The 22014-nt window shown below is 44.1% G+C and overlaps 1 protein-coding gene across 3 annotated transcripts; it reads right to left on the bottom strand.

The window, feature by feature from the left end:
* Positions 1-956: 956 nt before the first annotated feature.
* LOC147248909 (pecanex-like protein 3) lies at positions 957-21755 on the bottom strand. 3 transcript variants are annotated; one of them, XM_086226095.1, is made up of 36 exons: positions 21348-21755; positions 19931-20412; positions 19275-19483; positions 19089-19194; positions 18822-18861; positions 18543-18638; positions 16534-18282; positions 15191-15320; positions 14683-14852; positions 14282-14339; positions 14032-14173; positions 13748-13905; positions 12794-12947; positions 12444-12476; positions 12169-12340; positions 11856-11966; positions 11653-11744; positions 11461-11570; positions 11105-11210; positions 10908-11000; positions 10641-10791; positions 9773-9917; positions 9260-9437; positions 9044-9152; positions 8777-8906; positions 8619-8677; positions 8305-8520; positions 7646-7899; positions 7164-7394; positions 6717-6820; positions 6475-6622; positions 6157-6387; positions 5773-6047; positions 5529-5698; positions 4300-4706; positions 957-3990 (listed from the first exon to the last, which is right to left on the bottom strand). In XM_086226095.1, the coding sequence occupies exons 2-36, from the start codon at positions 20081-20083 to the stop codon at positions 3838-3840; spliced, it is 6843 nt and encodes a 2280-aa protein (XP_086082221.1). In that variant the 5' UTR covers positions 20084-20412; positions 21348-21755; the 3' UTR covers positions 957-3837. The 3 variants fall into 3 exon arrangements, with proteins under 3 accessions (XP_086082221.1, XP_086082222.1, XP_086082220.1); XM_086226096.1 differs by having other exon boundaries at positions 21388-21755; XM_086226094.1 differs by having other exon boundaries at positions 19931-21755.
* Between the last annotated feature and the right edge of the window lie 259 nt (positions 21756-22014).

The following is a 22014-nucleotide window of genomic DNA, read 5'->3' as shown; positions in this document are numbered from 1 at the left end:
CCATGGTAGGTCATAATTTTAAGGGCAACATTAAAAAAATAAAAATTCTGAATTCTGAGATAAAATACCACAAACGTTGTGATAATTCTGCGGGCTGTAGGCCACAAGCAAATGGTGTTCAAGTTCCCAGCTTAAGTTTTTTTTGTTTTTTTGACATTTCTAATTCAATAGTGCCAACAGTACATCACATACGTCACGTACAATGTGCCACCTGATTAAATTACTGAAGAAGTTTACTTCTTGGGTGTGTATTAATTACTTCTAGTATTACAGACTCAGCCATCAGGCCCCATTTTTTACCTAAGAATTATGTCTTTTTAATCACTGAGCGGTAGAACATGTTTCCTATCAAGGTCACATTTGTGACATCTTTTTTTTCTCTCCCCTCGCGGGCGTGGGGCTCCTGATGAAGGCTCTGCTGTGCCATTGAAGAGCATCAGCATCAGAGACCTGCTTCCATTGAGGGACGGCGAAGTGCTCCGTCAACTCTCACATCATTCAAGCACTTACAGACACGCTTGTATGTTTCCAGCATGGATTCAGCCTCTAGAAGCCTTGTTTAAATACTCTTGGTACATGTGGTTTGAACATAAAGTTCCATCCATTTTCTATCACTTATCCTGTTAAGGGTCGCAGGGGGGTGGAGCCTATCCCCGCAGCCTTCAGGTGTGAGGCGGGGTTCACCCTGGACAGGTCACCAGTCCATCACAGGGCCAACACATAGAGACAGACAACCATTCACACTCAGTCACACCTACGGTCAATTTAGAGTATCAATCAGCCTCGTCCTCTCTTGATGTCTTTGGACTGTGGGAGGAAGCTGGAGTACCAGAGAGAACCCACACAGGAACAGGAGAACATGGAGACTCCACACAGGAAGATCCCGTGATGGAGCCGGGACTGGAACCTGGAACCTTCTTGCTGTGAGGGGACAGTGCTGACCACTGCACCACCGTGTCGCCCACAACATAAAGTTTTTTGTGGAAATTGAGTGAAATTAATCATCCTATAAATCATCACGAGCAACCGCAGTCTCGAGGAGGGAACTTTGAACATTTTGAATAAACAGAAATTTAAACTTGGAAAAGTTAAATATATTAAGTCTCAGGAAATGTCCCGAAGAAGAAAAAAAACTAAATCACTCACAGCAAGTTGATTTGCAAACAAAGACACAAAAAAAAATCTTTAATTTAATTAGGAGAAAGAAAATCACATAAAAAACTGTACATAACATTGAACATCGACTTAAAGTTCTTAAATAAAAGACCCCCCTTCCAGAATTAACTAAAATAATAAAACGATAAAGTGGGATGGTGTATGATAAATCTGTGCAAAAGAAGTATTATCCAATTCTTCCCAAACTGCACATTTCTATGTGAAGATCTCCCCTCTGATGGTAAACAAGAGTCCCTCCTCAGAACCTTTTTAAATGTAAAAGAAAAAAAAAATCCAATAATAATAAAATAGATTTATACTTTAAATATATATTTATATATGAAACATGCTGTACACATTTTAAGAGATTAAGAAATCCCTTTTTTTTTTTTTTTATTGATACCCAGGTCTGACCGTTGTGCTTTCCTCACTCCCGGCAAAGGGAAACAAAAACAAGGAGGACTCCCTGTTGCTTTGGATACAAGATGAACGAGGAGAAAAGACAGCACTGATCAGAAAGTCTGTTTTTTTCCTGAGTCGAGGGAGCTACTTTAGTGTTTAGAGAGGGATGCACTTTTCACCTGCCGGAGCTTCTTCACAGCCCAGACCGACAGGAATCTCAGGGCTGCTAAAAACATGAAAGAAAAAGGTTGCGTGTCCCTTGTTGGGATGTTCAAAGGAGCTGAATGTGGGGGAGAAAAACAGTTGAGTGATTTAACAAATGTGTGGATTTGACAGCATGCAGTGTTCTCACCCAGAGAGCATTAAAATAAACTGTGAAGGAGGCATCTTGAACGGGACCCTGAACTCCGCCACCCTCAGTAACGTTTTACTACTTATTTTTCCGATCCCTCTTTCAGTTTTCTCTCTTTGAGGAAAAAAAAAGAAGTCGTTCCCGCTTCAGACCCTGAGAAAACGCTGGCCACTGTTCACCTACTCTTGGGTGGGTGGGTGTGTATGTGTGTGTTTGGGGGGACACCACCTCTGAGAGATGATTTGGTGAGAAGAAAAGCAGGATTCTACTGGCTATGGCACGCAGTCACGTCAGAATCATCCCACCACCACAGAAAACTGTGCACGTGAGGAAACGCAGACTATTTTGAATTTTTTTTTTTTTTTGCAGAACCAAAGAGTGCTAGAGTGGGAAAAGGAGTACTTCCAGTTATGCAACACACTGGTGAGATGATACAAATGTGATGACACCAAACAAATTTTGGGGGGGGGGGGGGGGGGGGGGGTTACAGTTGACAGAAGGCAGATTGCCAATCCGTTATATCAGCACACCATATAAACAAACCCCATTAACGATATCTGTAAGACAATATTCATCAAATAAATATTCCACCTTTGCTTTCAGTATTTAAATCAACTTGATGTCCAACTAAAACGCTGGATTTAATGGTAGAAACAGCAGTAGTAGTGGGTATATAAGTAGTAGCAGGAGATGCAGAAGCAGTAGTCTAGTAAAGGGAGGGGCCATACTGGAGGCAAAGAAAACGCCGCCCCATTTAAAGCAGCCTGACTTCCTGCTGGTCAGGAAGTGGCCAGCTGACTGGATCTGATCTGAGAGGGCGTCACTGACTGCTCAGCCAAAGCAAATGAGCTCAGTGCACCTAAAAACACCGAGACACTTCAAGTAAAGTAAAACAAGAAAAAAAACAAACAAAAAAAAGAATACTCCTCTCATTAAAACAATAAGCTCCCAGTTCGTAGTTTGTGATCAACACAATTCTCAAAGCTGGGAATCTTCTTCCTCCTCCTCCTCCTCCTCCTCCACCTCCACGTGATCCTGGCGCACGAGCGTCAGCTCAGTCCACACTCAGGACGAGCGTCTAGGCCTAAATAGACTGTAAACAAGCGGTCCAAGCACCATGTGTCGGCTGGCGTGAAGGGAGTGTGTCCGGGACAGACGTGTCGATGTAGTGAGGCACCTCTGTCGTCAGGCCAGAGAACATTTTGGTGGGGAGTGTGTTTGTGTGTGTGTGTGTGTGTGTGTGTGTGTGTGTGTGTGGGGGGGGTTCTTCCCTTGTTGAATATGTTTTAATGTGCAGAGGAGAGGACGTGGAGGCTGCTGACACTGGTCAATATGTATCGATACATTTTCGGTAAGAATGGTTAAGTGAAGAATTCTAAACAAGGCTCATCATGGTATCCGCAAATCCTTCACCTGTACATACAGCAACAATCTAGAGGATATTTGCAACTAAAATAAAACAAAACAACCTGCCGCTGCAAGTGAGAGAAAGTCAGAGGCGATACTCCATTTTCCAGTATAGAAAAATAAACAATCCTCAAGCAAAATATCCCTTATCATTGCACTGGCCTTTCTGGCCTGTTACTATGACAACCAAAAGGTCGTCCAAAAAAAACATCGAGTGTCCCTTTGTCAAAAGAAGGATGAGTTTATCAACAGGCCTTATGATGAAACTGACTTTGGAATAAACTGGTTGGCTGAAATCATTCGTGATCGGACGTGTCACTGTCAGATGTTTCGCTCCTTTGGCTGACAAGGAGTAGGGTGATCGAAGGAGGAGGTTGACTTTCCTTTTGAGGATCTACAGATCGCGATGCTCTGAGTTAGCAAAAGAGGGATTGGTGGAATGAGTCGAAGGCCCCTTCCAGGGTCCACCGCAGTGTGCTTTCACTGCGGGGAATCTCACACGGGGGTCTCCCGGTGCAGACTCAGCGCAGGTGCTCAAGTAAAGGCAGCTCTGTGGATTCTTCTCGCGGGGTAGGAGGGTCCCCTGCACTCAGCAGGCTGGGATCCATTGTCTGAGTGGCTCCCAGAGGATCTTGTGTTGGACTGGCCTCTTGAAGGGGTGCAGGGGGAGTAGGCTGTACAAGGGAAGGGCAGATATACAATCTTTATTTAGTTGCGTATTAATGGGAAAAAAAACTGACAAGACAGGCTGTGGCGAGCATCGAGTCTGATCAACAGAGAGACATTTCACACAGCTGTAATCTATCATGAGAAAGTGTTTACAACGTTGTTCAGAACACTTTTACAGACTCATTTGTATGATTTACAAGCCAAAATCAATCAGTCAGCTGAACTTGAACCACACCGATCACAACGGCGTCGCCAAACTTAGATGTTCTGTGCTTGCAAAGACTCCCGGGAGCCTCAGCAGGCCGGTGACCCACCTGTGTGCGTATGGTCGGTGCTGCTCCTCCCTCCCCCTCCACTGCAGCCGGTCCATTAAAACCCTTCCTGCCTGAAAAACTCCACTTGCCAAAATGACTCTCATAGTGTAAGCTGCCGCCCTGACCCAGGCCAGCCCGCTGGCCTGTTCTGTGTCCCGAGTTTTCTAAAAGGTTCCCCGGACAGAAGCGGTCTGGTCCTGGAAGAGAAGGTGGAGCTAAAGAGCTGCTGAAGGAGAGCTGAGAGTTGGACAGCTGCTGACCCAGCAAGCCCTGGATGGAGGAGGTTCGCTGGAGGGATGTGAGCAGTCCCGCCTCCATCCTGCCCTCTGACTGGCTGAGCAGAGCTAGTGGGAGGGGTTGGGGGTGATGAGGCCAGTTCTGGGTCGGACCTACAGGGTTGTCGGTACCTGAGACACACAAAGACCAGTTCATTATTTCTATTTAGCTTAACAACGTGTTGAACCTGAAAATCCGGTCTTGTAGCACAAGCAGAGTGGGAAAAGTCTGTCACAAATTTACAGTCACACCCGAGAAAATACTTTAAAAAAAGTTTAAAAAAAAAAACCTCTTCTTATTGTGGTTCTCTCTGGTTGAACATTTATTTTCTGACGCCAAAAAAATGGCAATTTGAAACGAGATTCTATTCATTATGCTCGTCTGCAAAGGTAGGGATATTTTCAAAGATGTGTGTGTGTGTGTGTGTGTGTTCACTTTCCTGCTGAAGCTTTCATGGTGCTACATCAGCGTAATAATTGCCCATCATACCAGACAGCTGACGGACACCACAAGTCCGTCTGTAAAGGAAGTTTTAAACCTTTCCAGACTGAGAGATTCCACTCGTCAAACTGGCGGAACACCCCCCCCCCCCCCCCCCCAATTGTTCAAGACTCGACTTGTAAAAGGATGCAAGAAAGTTGGTTTATTGAGTTACCAAAATGTTGGCATGGTAGTTTAATCCATTCATGCATTGTGGCTGCAACTCTTTTCCTTCAAGCTAATATTTTCCACCATCGGAAGTTGACGAGGCAAATTGAGGAGCAAAGAAATTCCCACAACTCCACCAGAGAAAATATCTCCTGCTGTTCTCAGTTAGAGGATTTGACAGGAACCACATACAGAAAAATAATAATCAGGTCAGCAGATAGTGAGATGGAGGCAGCATTTGCAGCTGCAGTTGATAACTTTCTCTCTAACTGACTGCTGAGCGAGGCTCTCATGGCAGGTCTTACCCAGGGAGGGCTGGACAGTGGTGATGTGCGGCTGAGGGAGGCTGGAGGCCGGCGTACTCTGAGTGGTGTGAACTACAGGATTGGTAGAGATGGAGGCTGAGCCCCCGCCGCAGTCTGAGTCCTCTATGTTTCCTCCGCTGTTACAACCGGCACCACAGCCTTTTTGTAATCTGCAGAAAGACGTTTTATAATTAAAACCTTCACCCCAAGATTCCTGTTAGTCACCCAGGCTCCCACCATGTACCTGTCCCAGCTGTTGATGAGCCAGTTGTAGATGTTGTGTGGGCTCACGGGTCCTCCCCACACGGACCGCAGCTGGCAGTGCCCCCCAGCGTAGGAGGTGGTGAGGGGGGAAACATAGATGGGGTATCCAATGGGCTGGTCACATGAAGAGTTAATCATATTCCTCAGGGCTTGTTTGGCGTTTTGAATGCTGCCGCGCTCTGGGTTCCGATTGCGCAGGAAGACCAGCTCCTGCTGTTGCCCCGCCCACAGCCCGCGTACGCACTCTCTGTTGACCTGTAGTAGGCAGCACAAAGGTTGGTCAGGGCAAATAGGCCAGCCAGGAAATGAGTAACCAGAAAAACAAACAATCAAATGATGAATAGCAAAAAATAAGAGTTGAGACCTTGATGACCCGGAAGCTGAGAAACCGCTTATTGAGCATGATGATCTTGTACTCATCGCTGCCGTCATCCATGATGTGACGCAGTGCCAGCAGTGAGGGCATGTTTGCTAGAATAGCACTGCGCCAAACGGGGTCGCCTTCGTGTGATATCAACATCTTTTCCTCGTTGGCAGTAATGGCGTCATACAGGACCATCGGATCTTCATACTCATCTGGAGATGTAAAGTGGTCCTGGGGGAAACATAGAAAACAGGGTTTGAGAGTCATTATTATAACACAAGGGATAGTTTTTCTTCTAGCTGCAGTGATAAATGCTACCTGATGCAATTTGAGGGACATCCGCACTCCCGGTGCCACAACTCGATTCAACAGATCCATATCTGCAAACACCCATTCATCCCGGGGAGACGTGATACGAAAGTCTCCCTTGAAGAGTGCATGGAGGCCATAGAGGAATGGCTCCAAGCTGTCAATCAGCAAAAAAGAAATATCAACTCCTGCATCTCACTGGGACATGTATTCTCAGGAAGAGACATGGTGGTATGACCTGGTGGGCTCACCTTGCAGACATGCTGTGAGATGCAGTGCCCAGGGCTCTTCTTCCCAGGATACACAACCCGAAACAGAGACTGACGAGTGGAGAATCTCTTTCACTAGTCACAGGCTACAACGCGAAGACAGGTGGAGGTGTTAAAATGAATGATGCTCAGGATGGATCAGAATGAAGTTTGAAATGACCAAATATAGCTGTCAATCAGTAAAACACATTATATGTTTATCTGTTGCTTGTTGTGGAACTGGCCTTAAGTTATCCTGACTTAACAAGCAGATCCAGCTGTTATTCATAAGCTAACAGCAGCCGACACATTCTCACCCTAATCTATTCATCTGCAGAGTGATGCATGTGGTTTTACATGTCTTTCCAAACAATTGGCAGGCAGGCTTTTTTTGGCTGGAGCAAACAAACAAACCATGGGGTCTGGAGTAAATAGTAAATAGAATCAAACCGTTTGCCGCCGGCTGTTGCAATACTGAATCCAGTCCACGTAAACCATGCAGAATGAGGAGGGTGTAATGCCAGAGGCCCTGTGGTCATAGTCCTCATCAATGTTCAGGTTGAAGGTTGGGTCGCTGTCTACGTAGTTGGGTCCCAGACAAGGACGCAGGGCCTCCTGAATGGTCTCATTAGTCAGCCACTCTTCCAGCTTTGGAGACCGGCTCACATAGTAAATGATGCTCTGTTCAAGGAAAATACCCATGATCCAAATGATTGAATCAGTGAGCTGTTTACATTCAGCTCCAAGGCTACAATCTTATTCACCACTACAGTTCATCAGGCTAACAAGCTGTAAGGATTTACTGGTGTTTGATATCAAATGTTGAATCAACTGTGATTGGTCATCGCCTGGCCTGAACTCAATAAATGTAACAAAGGAAATAAAACATTGCAGTAACACAGTTCAGTGGCAAAGAAGCCAGAGCTGCTTACCTTGACATAGTATGTGATGAGGATCTTACGCAGGTCGAATACTTGCAACATGGAGGCGGCATTGTTGTCACTGATGCTGTAGCCCTCTAGAACATACTTGGTAGCAGCCACCTCCCAGGCTAGCCAGCGCTGTCCGAAGGCAGCATTGAATGACAGCATGTGGGGTAGGTGACCGGGCTCACAGCAGCAGCAGCCCTCGTCCTCCTCCACTCCCTCAGTGATGGCCTCCACCTCCCTCTGCTGACAGTAGGTACCTGGAGGCAGCAAATTCAATACAATCTATAATTGAAATTTAAAAAATAAATACAAGAAAACATCAACTCTTTTGGGTAAGAGTCTGAAGTAAAACCTTTTAGAGTTGAACCCAACATCCAGTTCTTAAACTGCTTAAAATGGGGCAGTAACACTGATCTTTTTTCAGAAAAATGAAAATATAGTGTAAGAAGATTAAATGAATATTCAATAACAAAAATCCAGACTGTTTCAGACACAGAGAGGCTTGACCCTGTCACTTGCTTCTTTCTACATGAATACCATTAACTGAGCTGTAATGGCCTAATTTCTCTAAATAGCTGAGGATATTTATACAAGTCAGTGTCCAAACATTGAGCTCATGCGACATCTCCAACACAACAACCCCATCATCGCTCACTGCTGACCTCTGAACTCAAGACCCCTCAGCTGGAAGGTGACAAGGCCGTTGCCAATCTCAATGATGTGCACCAGAGCGTTGAGGTAGTCTGAAGCGAGGATGAAGCAGTCGCCCGTGTTGTAGTTGCCCCAGCGGCCAAGCAGCAGGTCTCCACACAGGCTGTGCTGCAAAGAGCGTGTCAGGTGCTCATAGAAAATGGAGTTCAGGTTGTTGTCGTCAGCACCTTTAGAGCAAAGGAAACACCATCAGCATCGCTACAGGATGACAACAAATACGAGACTGAGATGACGACGTGCATGGGTAGAATGTAGAGGCACTTACCTGGGTTACGGTCTAACTGAGTGGCAAGCCTGGTGTTTGAATGATCGACCCGCTTGGTGCTGCAAACAAGACAAAATATTATGAATGAAATAAAGACTCCAGTTGGACTGGGTAACGTAGTTTAACATTAAAGCCTGCTTAAAAAAAAAAAAAAATACTTGTAGTCTCGCTCCCAGAATTTAACAGGTCTGGTATATGAGGTGACAAACACAGCACTGCCTAGGACAGGATTGAGAGGAGTAGAAAAGACGGCAGAAAAGATGGCCTGGACAAAAAGCACAGCAGAGTCTGAGGCAAAACGAGTTAAGGGCATCTTGTTAATAAAAAAGCAAGTCTTCATTTTGAGGTCATCGCACAGGGTGGTGCTTTATATCTTTTCATGATGTGATCATTACCATGCCAATATCAAACATAGTGAAGGATACGGGGCACAGCAAATGGTTGTGCGAAGGCGTGGAAAGCTGAGCCCCAGGTGATCTGCCAGGGGGCGATGTAAGTCAACACAAAGCGCAGCTTGTACAGCAGGTCCCACATCTGAGAAATCAAAGCAAACATTTACTCTACACACCATCCAGAATAAATCATTTTTCATCACTGGTGATCAAAACATCCATGTGACAATAAGAGAGAGAGTGTCTAACCTTGCTGAAAAGAATGGACATGAAGTAGTAGTCAATTAAGAAGGTCTCTGAGAAGTGTGGGTAGTCGAAGTGGAAGAAGAGCGTGGTGAAGCACAGCGTGACGTACTGCTGCGATGGGGCACAGAAGGATGAACGCAACAACTTCATGCCTGCTACTGAGATGAAGAGCGCTCGGCTGCTGGATGGGGTCAAGAAAGAGACAGTGAGGGGATATCAATGATACAAAATGATACAAAATGACACATGCGGCTTAACTGTAGATATGAAAACTTTAAACAGACCACAGTGCAGACTGGCTGGTCTACTGGTTGAAATGTGGTAAGAATATACAAAGAAATAAAGGTCATCTTATATGTCTTGCTATACTGAGCACCACCTGCCAAATATCATACACCTGGGGGAGGTCATGCATTTCTATTAATTCAACACACACTACTTAACAGTACATATTGAGGGAGCAGAGACAGAGAACATGAAAAGGAAACAGTTTGGTGACAGAAAGGCGGCGCTTACTAGATGTCCAGTTCTTTATAATTCTGGCCCACAGTACGAGCTTCTGTCGTCAGGGAGTTGAGCACAACGGCGGGGTAGATGAAATATTTCTCCACACACTGAAGCCATGCATACAGCTTCTCAAACCACATCAACTGAGCAGCATCTGGGGAAGACAGACAGCAAAACAATTTTACACACTTCAAGGCAATTCAAAGGCCGACTCTCAATTCCCCCGCATGTTTCTCCAGAAGCTTTCCACAGCTGTCAAAGAAATGCAGCAGAAAATTATTCTAAGTAATAATCTTGAAGATTTTCATTGAAATAAATGTCTTTTAAGCCACTCTCACCATATGAGCTAACACAGTGTTTGAGTCCATGGACCTCTAATAGCAAATTGCGGATGTTATGGACTAAAAAAAAATAAGGTGTTGGTGGCAACATTTGTTGACTGATGAAGCTTTAAAGGTATTTAACAGGGGAAAAAAAAAACAATCTTCATTAAAAATTCAGGAGTTTGTTTTGCTGCATCGTGACTCCTGAAATAGTAATATCAAACAACTACACTTGCTGTTAATACCAGAAACTATGTTAGTTGCTGTGGTCTGAATGAAGCTGCATAAGTGTTGATGTAGAGACAGTCTTATTAATCAGTAGTATTGATTGACAGAAAGATAATCGGATACTCTTGCAGCCCCCCCAGTGGTGTAATATTTTTCTTAACAGCATTTCGGCTTGAGATCTTGCCGTATTTCTATTAATCCACAGAAATGTTTCCAGGTGGAGACGCTTAAGTCGTTCATCTCATATGTTTCCTTATTTTCTTGAGCAGATTTAACGTATCTTATTTCTGTGAGAGAGAAGATCAAAGAGAAATGAGACACCTCACCTCGGACCTCAAACTGACTGTACTCTCTGGAACGAAGCACGGGGTGAGCCAGGCAGAACCAAGGCAGCTGTTTGCGGAGCTGAGGCAGGAGATAGTGTGTAATGAAGCCTACAACTCCGGCCAGGATGTACAAGACAAAGCTGAGAGCAGGCTGTGGGTCAAGAGCAAAAAGAGGAAACCGAGCATGAAGTCCGTGGACATTTGTCACAAAAATTCTTTGAGAAAAAGGGTTGTTGGAACAGTATCACAAACTTGGCTCCAACTAACCTGAAGAGCGATGAAAACTGTGCTGGCACTGATGGCGAAGGTAATCACCGCCATGAGGGGACACATGACGAGATCTGAATGAAGAATCTCTTTCTATAAAAGATACAGGCCACAAGGATACATCTTTAAAATTAATGACAGTCTGAAATCGAAAATGAAACTCTCCTGTGCAGTCGAGGCAGCAGTGATGTATGTACCACAGAGTTACGCAGCTTCTCAGGAAGAGGGTCCTTGATCTCCACAGGGGGTTCTTCTGGTGTTCGGTTCTCCAGCTCTGGGAATAGTTTAGACCTCACCAGTGACCTGATGCAAGTGGAGAAAAACACATACAGATGGGAATCATGAGAACTGCTGGCTGGAAGACACAGTTTCAAATGTCAAGTAGAAAATTGATACATAAATAAATACACTGAATATTTGTGACTTAATGAAATACCTTTAATCAGACAAGTGTAAATGAAAAATAATACTGTGCTTGATGTTAAGGCTGGTTAAAGCTATGCAGCTTTCATGGACGTACGTAATTAATGACAATGTGAAATTAAACACAGACCACAGGATGGTGGGATCGCTGCTTTGACGGCTGAGGTGGTAGGATAAGGCCAGCAGCAGGCCGCAAAACACAGAGAACAGTACTGGCACGTGAGCTTCACCCCACGGAGCCTACAGGGAAGAAATATGAATTAACTTCTGAGACAGAGATCCCACACCACAACAATACAACAGTCATAGTTATTCCACTTACGTTGATGGCACCAAGGCAAAATCCATACAGCAGAGCAGCCACCAACACACTGCGTATGAGGCTGAACAGAGACGAGAGGGGGCTGGTGGTGGCTGAGGAGGACAGACACACCGATTATGACTAATACAAACACAGGTGCAGGTTCTGAAGAGGCAGGTCTCCCTGATTCCACACATCATCGTTATGTGAAGCCATGTTCTTACCAGTTCCACCGAAAATGTGCATGTCGATCTGCTCCAATAGACACATCACAAAGGTATTGACCTGAGGTAGCAACCCAAACAGGAAAATGACCGGGAAACACAAGGCAAACACTGTTGGAAAAGGGAGACAAAAGGTTAAAAAAAACAACAACACAAAAACACACACACACACACCAAATACACATTCATCAGAGGGGTATAAATAAAACTCAGAGCGCTACTGCATCCACAAATAATGCAGCAGTAAAACACATTTTGTTAAGATTTTATGCTACTATCTTATCAAACATAGTATTCCAATGTAAAGACTAACCAAGGAGCATATCCCTGACACAGAGCAAGAAGTGTGCGGAGAAAAAGGTGACGCCATAGAGGGAGAAGGGCTGCAGGTTGTCAGAGTGCCCAGACAAGTCAAAGATCCAGATCATCACACAGCACAAGCAGAAGTAGACTGGCCGGCTGTACACAATGATCCAGTTGTGACCCTGTTAACAACACAAAGCATTATACACAATATCACGATGACAAGGTTCTTTTACTTAATGCCCTGAAAACATCCAAACACATCAATTTGAACACAGAACTCACGTGCATGGGCGAGGCTGCATCTGGTTGTACACTCTGAAACAAAGGAGTTGATTTTACAACTTAGAAGAAAAACCTGCATGATGAAAGATGAGCAAAAATACAATCAACTCTGTAAAGCTGGGCTTAGAATGTTGAACCAGAAACAGGCTACCAATATTAGCCAATATTTTCGAGGACGCGGCCATCTCGTTTGAGTCACTGGCATTGAACAAAAGCAGAGTTGACCAAAGAGCACTTGGCGTGTAACGAGTTAGCACAACACATAAAAAGACCCGTGACTCATAAAATCCTAGTGTCTGCACAGTGATAAATATAAACTAGTATTACTAATACATCTAGGAACAAGGTACCTTGAGTAAGGAGTACTGGCAGCTAGCAATAACCAGGCAGAACTGGAAGACCCAGATGTCCCTGAAAAAGCCCTTGAGCAACAGTTGAAACCCCAGGAAGGCCACCAGACTGGCCAGCACCACAGCAAACACGTTCTCTCCCACACGGCGGTTTCTGGGTGAACAAGAAAAAAATATTGAAATGACACTGATGTTTCAACCTCAAAGTCTCATTGATCTCTGTAAAAATATCGTGGTATTTATTAAACACCACCAAGTCACATCTATAGCCAGAAATGACATACTGAAGGTGGAAAAGTTATGTCATCATCATTATTACACACTGGGTTCACAGTCAAGTTTAGGACTGCGTGTCAAGTGTTTGTGTGCGACCTGAGAGGAGCGAGCAGTAGATCCTGTAATTTATGATGCATTACTACCTCTGACAGTTGTGAATAAATATGTAAGCCTCTTCACGTCACAGCCTGACTTGTCAATCCCAGAAGCTTCTTGATAGCTGCCTACTGCTATTGTCCTGCCCTCTATTATCATCTCAAATATTTGTGAAAATATACAGTCTACACTGAATATTATCAAACTGTCAGCCATCGAAGAGGCTGTCTAGGGTGGGATATTTGCTTACATGAGTAACTAATTCTGTCATTCTGTCTGGATTTTTCAGGAGTGATTCATATGAAGTGATTCATGCTGACTGACTGACTGACCGACTGGTTTCACAGTCACCAGTGAGATGTTTCTCTATGCTCAATGCATATTTATATAACACACTGGTTAATTTTTTTGGAAAGAAGACATCATACACAACAGAGAATGCTATTTGTTTTAAAAAAAGACAAGCATTTTCTTTAATCTACACAGAACAGATAAAAAAGCACGGCAAAATACTCACATGGAGTTGTGTATTTTAGTCATTTCCTCTTAGTCAAAGTCATTCTCCTCCACAGTCTGGCTTACCTGTCCAACAGAGCCAGAAGAGCCAACCGATCATATCGAACTCTGAGCCACTTCCCAGGAAGCACCCAAAAGCGATAGTACTGTTTGGGTTTGGCCTTCTCCTCAATCATCAGTGTGTTTTCCTGGGACTCTTGTAGAGACTCGTGATCCAGATCAAGCTGGAGGTGAGGCAAGAAATATTTGATCAGGAAAATGTGTGATTTTTTTTCTCTGTCGATGGTAGAGTCATGGCCTGTTCAAATGACATGCTACCTAGAACACGTGAAACACCAGAGGCTACTTACCTCAGGCATTTCCAGAGGCACCCTGCGCACCTGCATGCCCTGTAACACCACAGGTCTAGGTTGAAGCATGGACAGGACTGGAGCCCCTTCCTGGACCTCAGTGGAGGTGAAGCTTGAAGACTGGGACTGTCTCTCCCTTTCCCTGCAAGCATGACATCAATAATACATTTTAATAACACGTTTCTAATAGCAAAAAGTCTTATAGTCTTGGAGACACAGACAATGTAGTGGTAAAACCTTTATAACTTACTGAACTGGGTCCTCATAGCCACCTCCAGCAGGTCCAAATGTGTAGGACCTCTTCACTCCTGTTACATAACACATACAAAACCAACATGAGAAACTTTTCAAAAAGAGCAGATGTTTTTTTTCCCCTTTATTTTAATTGCATAAACAACACAGAAAAGGGAAAACTTCAAACATACAGTGGTTGCTCACAAGAACATACAATATTAGATGTAAAGTACCCAAAATAGTTCAATGATTCTATTTTGGTGTCATCATGGAACATTGTGCAAGTGCACTCTCCTCCCTTAATATCCAAAATACAGACATAAGAGTTGTATCCATGTCTTCATCGAATTCTTGACAAAGAATAGAGAAGGTGCTTTTCTAGGACTGGAATTTATTACCTTAAAGCCAATAACTTACCACTTTCATCAAAGAAATAGTGCACTGCCCCCTCTGATGTGTCGTCAAACGTGGAGGCCTCGTGGATGCCGCTGCGGGGTAACAGGAGCGAGGAGGCAAACTGTAAGGCAGAGGGAAGTGTGCGAGTCCGTGAGTGGGAGGAGGTCCGAGCCCTTTGGAGGTCCTGGAGACTACAGGAACAAATAAAAAAAAAACAAGACATCATTGATATATTGTCATGTTCTTATAATCATAGTGCCATGTCTCACTCGGCCCTTACTGACACTTTCAGTTAGTTAATGCTTTATTAATTATTTCCCCAGAGTTGATAAGTGTATTGATTGTTTGCAAACCTCCCCCTAAAGTAGCAGCTAGCAGCAATTTTAATCAGTATTAGTATTATTAATTCCTACATGACTTACACTGTAAGCTTGCCAATAGCTTAGACTAATGCAGACTAAGTCGGGATGTTGACAAGACGCTGAGGAGAGAAATCAACTACAATCCTCAGTTAGATTAGTCTTCTGACCTGGGGGGGGATCCCATGGTGGATGGGGGCGGTGTAGGGTTGGTCCCAGCATTGTGTCTCCTGCGAATGGCTTGGGTCCTCTTCACACTGCTGACTGAGTCATGTTTGCCTGCGTCCTCTGAAGCCATAGCTGGAGAAAGGTTATAATTAGATACACAAGATAGAGATGGCACTGAGCCTTCTGATCAAATCTGAAGTATTTTGAATCCCTTTTTAAGTCTCACGGGCCTCAGAGTCCTAAAGTCCTTTTATTTGCAGAAACAACAGTTTTCTGTGTCAGCCTAATTACTGTTCATCTGTACAGTCTGCACTGGTAGATGAGATGCTTTAAAAAGGAACACAGCAGATTTTAACAAGCAAAAATGCATGGCTAGACAATTTGAACAAGGGGTAGTGGAGTGGCTCTAATTTATCCTATTTTGTCAGATAAATTACACACACAAACATAATTTTCCATCTAAGTAACACTGTTCATTCATTTTCACCATTTCAACTTCTAGCATTTACAAGGAAGTTTTTATGCAAAGCAGCCATTGAAATACAGTCCAAATAAATCATTTATGGTACACTGTGTAATTTAATGTGCCAAACTAAATACAAATGAACTACTAATGAAATTGTAGCATTGCAAGCCCCGTTGAGTCCGTGTTAACAGCATATATGGCTTAATGACACATTAATTTTGATGGTCAACCGTAGCGTTAAAGAATGAGCTACCTCAGTTATTAGCTCAAACCATCAGGTGGAAATATCCACCATAACTTTCATGACTACGTTCAGGGCTTTCTCTCAGGAAGCTGGTTTGTGGTGGTTGGGTGCTCATTTCATGCGTAGACAAATATTAATTCGTTAATGGGGTAAACAAATGTAAACGTAAGCAATGAAAGCAAACAGCTCACTCCATTTCCACTCCCATTAATATTCATGATATGTATAACCCAATATGTTTATTTGCATAAGAGAACTGGAGAAACTGCCATTACATGATTGGAAAGAGGAAACATCTCAGTGTTTGAACTGATTAAACCACACAAGCACACAGTCCTGTTTCAAATGAACAACTATGTTACTGAATTGAGTATCAAATCACTCAACACAATAATTTGCTAAATGTAACGTGAACTGCCACTGTCAACCATTACAATGATAACCAGCCTGTGATAATTAGCTCAGGCTAAAAATGAGAAGCAGCAAGTTAAATGGTTTATAATGAATAACTGAGAGGTGTTGTTGTAAAGAGGAGCATGACTGCAACACAGGCAGTAGTGGACAACTGCTTGTACCTGCAGTACATGTTCATTACACGCTAAGAGTTGGTAGTGATTACATTTCAGTCTGCTCACCTCCTCCCACAGCTCCCTCTTCAACCAGCTCTCCTGCCCTCCAACCCATCTGGTTGCCAGTCCATGAGCCCCCGAGAGAATCTAGGCGGTGATGAGTTCCAGGAAAGCTATCTATGTGGATAGTACGAGCCTCCAAATCAGACTTGGAGATGGTAAGAGTGCGAGGTGCAGGAGTGGAAGTAGAGGGCATTGTTAGCAGAGTGGAGGGCAGAGCTGCTGTGTTGTTCTGGCTTCCACCTGCCCCATCCATACTTAGCACTCTTGCATGAGTCTTAGCACTAGCTGTGCTTGAAGAGCGCTGAGCAGCACGAGAGTGTGAGGGGCCAGCAGGTTCAGGTAAATCCCCTTCCCTTGGAGTGGGGAGCTGAGCAGCAGAGGGGAGTGGTAATGTAATGCCAGTGTTAGCAAGTTCTGGAGAATAGCAGGAGGTAGAGGAACTTGAGTCGTCATCATCATCGTCGTCGTCATCATCTGAGCTGTATCGGCGCTGGGATCCCAGGCTAGAGCCAGCACTCATGTCACTGCCATCGTCCTCGTCACTGGAATCCTCAAACAGACTTTCACTGTAAGCCTTGGCGCCAAGTCGGTTACGCACTGGGATGTAATCTCTGTGTTGTCTATGATTGTGGTGACGCCTGTAAGAGCCACAGTCAAAGCTACTACTTCCTGCTCCAGCTCGCCTTCGGGGAGCTTTCCTTCGGCCTGGCCTGTGCCCCACACTACTGCCACTGGCCCGCAGCAGCTTCAAGTCTTTAGGGCGTACAACCTGCTGGGCTTGCAGAGCAGATTGATCAGACAGTAAGAAGGGGGTAGAGGATATGGGCAAAGCAGGCTCAGAACACACTAGACCCAGGGCCAGCCCTGAGGGCACTGAATTCGCTTGCCGAGGTGGGGGTAGAGGAGGGACAGGGGCACTTCTGTCTAAATCACAAACCTCTGAATGGCCACTACTTGAAGGGGATGAGTTCTGGAAAGGGGGGGGCTGTGCAATATCAGAGGGTACAGGTGGTAAATCCTCTCCTTCAACAAGTGTCCTGTCTAGCCCCTGGCTGAGAGAAAAATCTTTGGAAGGGGAGCGCAACAGCACACTGTCTGACAAGTTGTCAGTATCGCTGCCACCCTGTCCTGCTGCATCCTCTGTAGGCTCAGGGATGTTGGAGCCGATTGCAGGCGCTGAGGCAGACTCCTGCCCATCTACAGCCCGTGGCTGGCTGAAAGAAGGACTTTCTAGCTGAGTGGAATCTGTTTTTTCACTCCGGTAGCTGCTAACAGTGCTCAGCGTCTCACGGTCTGTGGTGGCGCCACCTGCACTGAAACAGCTGTCCGTGGATCCAGCAGCTAGTGCCACCCCACTACGGCAACCTGGGTGCTCAGTGCCAGGTGCAAACACCACAGGGTCAAGGCCCAAACCCAGGAGATTTTCACTCAGCTCCTCACTTAAGCTACTCTTTATAAGAGGACTAAGGGGAGTGTCACCCAGGCTCTCCGATTCAGCGGATGGGCCAAGAGGAGAATAAACCCCCAGCACGTTTCCCACTGGACTAAGTTGAGACAATTGTTCAGGTAACTCCTCCACTTCATGCAACTGTTCTTTCTCTCCTCCATCTTCTTGACTTGAGGGTGAGGGGGGTATAGACAGGCAGTCTCCAGCTTCCCCGAATCCAGCAGACACTCCAGATACTCCCATGAGACCTGGAAAATTATTTCCTAGAGCAGCAACAATGCAGGACTGGACCACACTGGGAGCCCCTGGACAGTGAGAGAGATCAAAATCATTTGCATTTAGGCTGCCTGGAAAGCAGGGGCTCTGAATCCTGCCTCTTAGGACCCAGTGCTGCTTGTATTCATGTCACACAAATTGGTGTACTCTAACCGTTGGTCCAGATGGACAGAATTAAGGAGAATTTACGCTAAAATGTATTCATTATTCATATGCTTGTAGCCCCCTGGGTGTGACCTGTTTTCATACGGGCACAATGTTCAACATATACGAACAGTAGCAGACTTACTAATGGTGTCCTGGGAACTCTGCCGCAGCATTTCCCTATGAGCTGAGGTAACAATCACATTGTTGCTTCCTTGCTCCTGCATTAACTCCTTGATATCTGGTGGGAAAGGAAATAAAAATGTCTGTAAAAGCAGTAATGCATATCAAAAACAGAATAGACGCACTGTAGTCCTTATCAATAATTTGTGCAGGGACGGTGCACTGTCCGATTTAAGATTACACACTGTATATTGCAGTTTATGGTATGTATAGGACACAAACATAAACTGCAGATACTAACCTTTTGTTCCCCCTGCATCCTCAAGCTGGGGCAAGAACTCCTGAAAAGTTGAAAAAAAAATTAATTGGGTGCTTTAAAATGGCAATTACCATGATAAAATCAGGATCCACTAAACCTCCTGCTAGCTAAAATGACTTGTGAGAATTATAAAGACTGCTGTCTGATGACTGATTTGGCCTACGTATTTTGAAAAAGAAGAATTACTCAAATGATGAAGGAAGAAGACCAAGGAGGCTCCATGCTAATGTTATGTATGGTAATCCTCACCGAGACCTGGTTCAATCCAAACAGAGAGTGCTGGGAGCTGCAGCGCACTGGGGGTGTTGAATTGACCTTCCGAAACACAGTCATCTCTACACCAACATGACTATCACTGTGGAAGTTTAACAGAAAAATTACAGGAATCAGCATTCTATAGCATGTGATTTATGAGTGTCAAAAACATGCTCTCACCCATGCTGATTCCCATCATGGGCACCTGAACCTTCATCTCCTTCTTCTGTCCTTGGAGCTTCAGCTGTGAGTGAGGCCTGCTTCTTCTCTACAATCTCCCCGAGGTCGAACATAGCATGAAGCCGGTAGTTGACCACTTTAATGGCAGTGAAAAAGATTGCCACCACAGCAGAGTACACACCTGCTACCACCAAGCTCGGTGGAAGCGCCTGAGAGGAAGGACATCGACAGAAGCTGAGATTAAATATGGAAATGAGACAATGTGGTGCAGATCAAGGAAGGATGCTGAATGCTGGGAATTATTCAATACCAACTGAAAAAAATGTACATACCAAATATATAACAACACAGTGATATATATGCACGATTACTATTAAAACAACCAAAGACAATCAGAGTTTTTCTCTTGAATTTTATACCCAAGGATCTTAGTCAGGAAAGTTGCCCCAGTCTAAGAACATTTCTGTTTGAATAAATAATTTGGAGTTGAAAGGGAAGTAAAATGTTTAAGTTATTTAACATAACAGACTTCATCTATGATGAATTTTTTCAATGCCACAGATACATTCAATGTAAATAAAGCTTTCCTTAATGAACAAATGCTTTTAATAATGGATGTGAAAATGTTGTGTTTTCACCTCATTTGTTCTGCTTACCATGTACAGGAGAAAGGGGAAGGCCAGCAGAAATATCCATAGGTAGAGATGGAAGCAGTTAGAGAACGTGCTCTGATGAGGGTCCACATACCACCCTCCGGTGAGTGAAGCCCACACTCCCTGCCGTAATATCTGAAGAGCTTGGGAACCCATTTCCACCTTCAGGTTGAATCCAAAGCTGAAGTACTTTCTCCAACGCTGTAGCTCAAAAGACTATGCAGTTCGAGCCACAGTGTCTTGTGTCTATGATGGCACTTCCATTGGGGATGGCAGGTTAACCAAGACTGTTTCATCAAGGACAGTTCTGTGTCTTGGATATGTATACTTCAGTTAAGGTCAAGAGTCCTCGGACATTCTGGTGCCTGTACGTGCTCCCTCCCTGCACAGATGATGCCACACTCTCGCCTAATCCTTGTTGAGTACTCAGTTGAGTGACTTTTTGGCACATTGGCAACCCATTGAATGTATAAAAACACATTAATCTGTAAGAAAGATCAAAACTGGTTTGTCTCCAAATACAAAACTACTTTTTAATACTCCATTCAGCAAAAAAGCTATGCAATAACCAATTAATTATGTTATATTGGAAATTGCACATAGGTTTTCTATCTACTTTGATTTAGTGTACTTCCTAAATTCAACACATTATTGAACTAGTTTCCTCTTGCTTTTTAGCTGCTCTTGAATAAGTTTTACGAAAGATAAATTGTTCTCATCAGTAAACTCATCACTCCAAACATCAGGTCACACCATAATTTTGCACTAACACAAGGACCGATTTTAAGACAATATGAAACTACCATATATTTACAGTATACTGTGACTACACACACTACAGCGATTAAAACCACAGTAATATTTGTCAGAAGGCGTTAACCTAACTTATAAACAAGACAAAAAGTAACACGAGAACTAAAAACACAGTTTGAAATATAGTTCTGATTTCAAGCGGGATGACAGAGTTTAAAACAGCCCATTTTCATGTCCAGGCCAATGTTGTCCCAGCTAGATTAAGTTTTCTGACTGACATTAGCAAGCTAACAGACAATTTAGCCTAGCTTACGAATATCCCTTTGTGTTTGTTATGATAGGTATCAATCGGAGCCGATCAGCCACCGATTCCTTCAGCCTTTCCGGGGTGTGCGAGAAGGTAATCGATAGCTTTAGTAAACACCAGCACACTATCTGACAAACGATAATGTCAGAGGATTGCTTGACGCTAGTCACCGGCTAATGCTAGGCCGCCAATGGCAGCATTTCATCCTGGTTTCTGTCACTCTCATTAGCTATAGTAACGTTACATTTCTGCCTGTAGCTTCGCTTGACGACGGATAGCTAGATAAACGGTAACGCTAGTAGTCCGTCATTAGATAATTCTGCTTTAGCAAAGCTTGATAGATTAGATAATTGTGCTCACAGTGAAATGCTTTCCACATTTGGATCCCAGCACAGCTTACAATTAGCTTTAGCTGCCCAGCTTGCCTCATATCCTCCTTCCGCATCAAGTCCTTGCAAAATCTCGGAGCTCTCCTTCTTAGGATGCTAGCATGCAAGGCAGTCGCCAGTCCAAAAACTGAAGCTATATAGCTTGACTTTTCCCAAACGTTGGCTAACTTATCATTGTTTCCTGGAGGTCCTTTTCCTTCCTTTAGCATGAAAGTGTGACAGACATACGGCGGGGGCAGAAGTCCTCTCTCATGGTGAACGACTACGGTTCCTTGGTATTTACGGTGTCTGTGTTAAAATGTTTCGAAAAGCTAGCTAACTGATAGCTAATGCTAGCCAACAACTAGTTGACACGCGCGCGCACGCACGGACGTACGAAGAGAGAAAGATCAGCGAGAGAGAGAGAGAGAGAGATTCCCATAGCGCTGATTGGTTGGATGCGATGACGTCATTGTATGTTTTTTTTTGGGGGGGGTGCATGTATATTTATACATATGTTTCCTTTCATTTGTTGTGTTTAGTTGACATACTTTTTTCATCGAATATATAAATGAATATGCGTTTGATTAATATTTGGGCTATTCAGAAGTCTCCTTACATTTTTACTTGGCGATAACTTTCAAACGTAAGGTTGCTCA

Source organism: Aulostomus chinensis, chromosome 15 (assembly GCF_037954235.1).
Source record: "Aulostomus chinensis isolate RoL2024-O1b breed Wild chromosome 15, RoL_Achi_v1.0, whole genome shotgun sequence".
NCBI classification, from domain to species: domain Eukaryota; kingdom Metazoa; phylum Chordata; class Actinopteri; order Syngnathiformes; family Aulostomidae; genus Aulostomus; species Aulostomus chinensis.
The sequence above is the reverse complement of the archived record's forward strand: the minus strand, read 5'-3'. Positions and strand labels throughout refer to the sequence as shown.

Coding starts and splice junctions, on each gene's coding strand:
- LOC147248909 (XM_086226094.1), bottom strand. CDS start 20,083: ATGGGTTCCCAAGCTCTTCAGATATTACGGCAGGGAGTGTGGGCTTCA. Junction 15,321..16,533: donor AGAGGGAGCTGTGGGAGGAG/GTGAGCAGACTG, acceptor ACCTTTCTCCAG/CTATGGCTTCAGAGGACGCA. Junction 11,745..11,855: donor GCACATTTTCGGTGGAACTG/GTAAGAACATGG, acceptor TGTCCTCCTCAG/CCACCACCAGCCCCCTCTCG.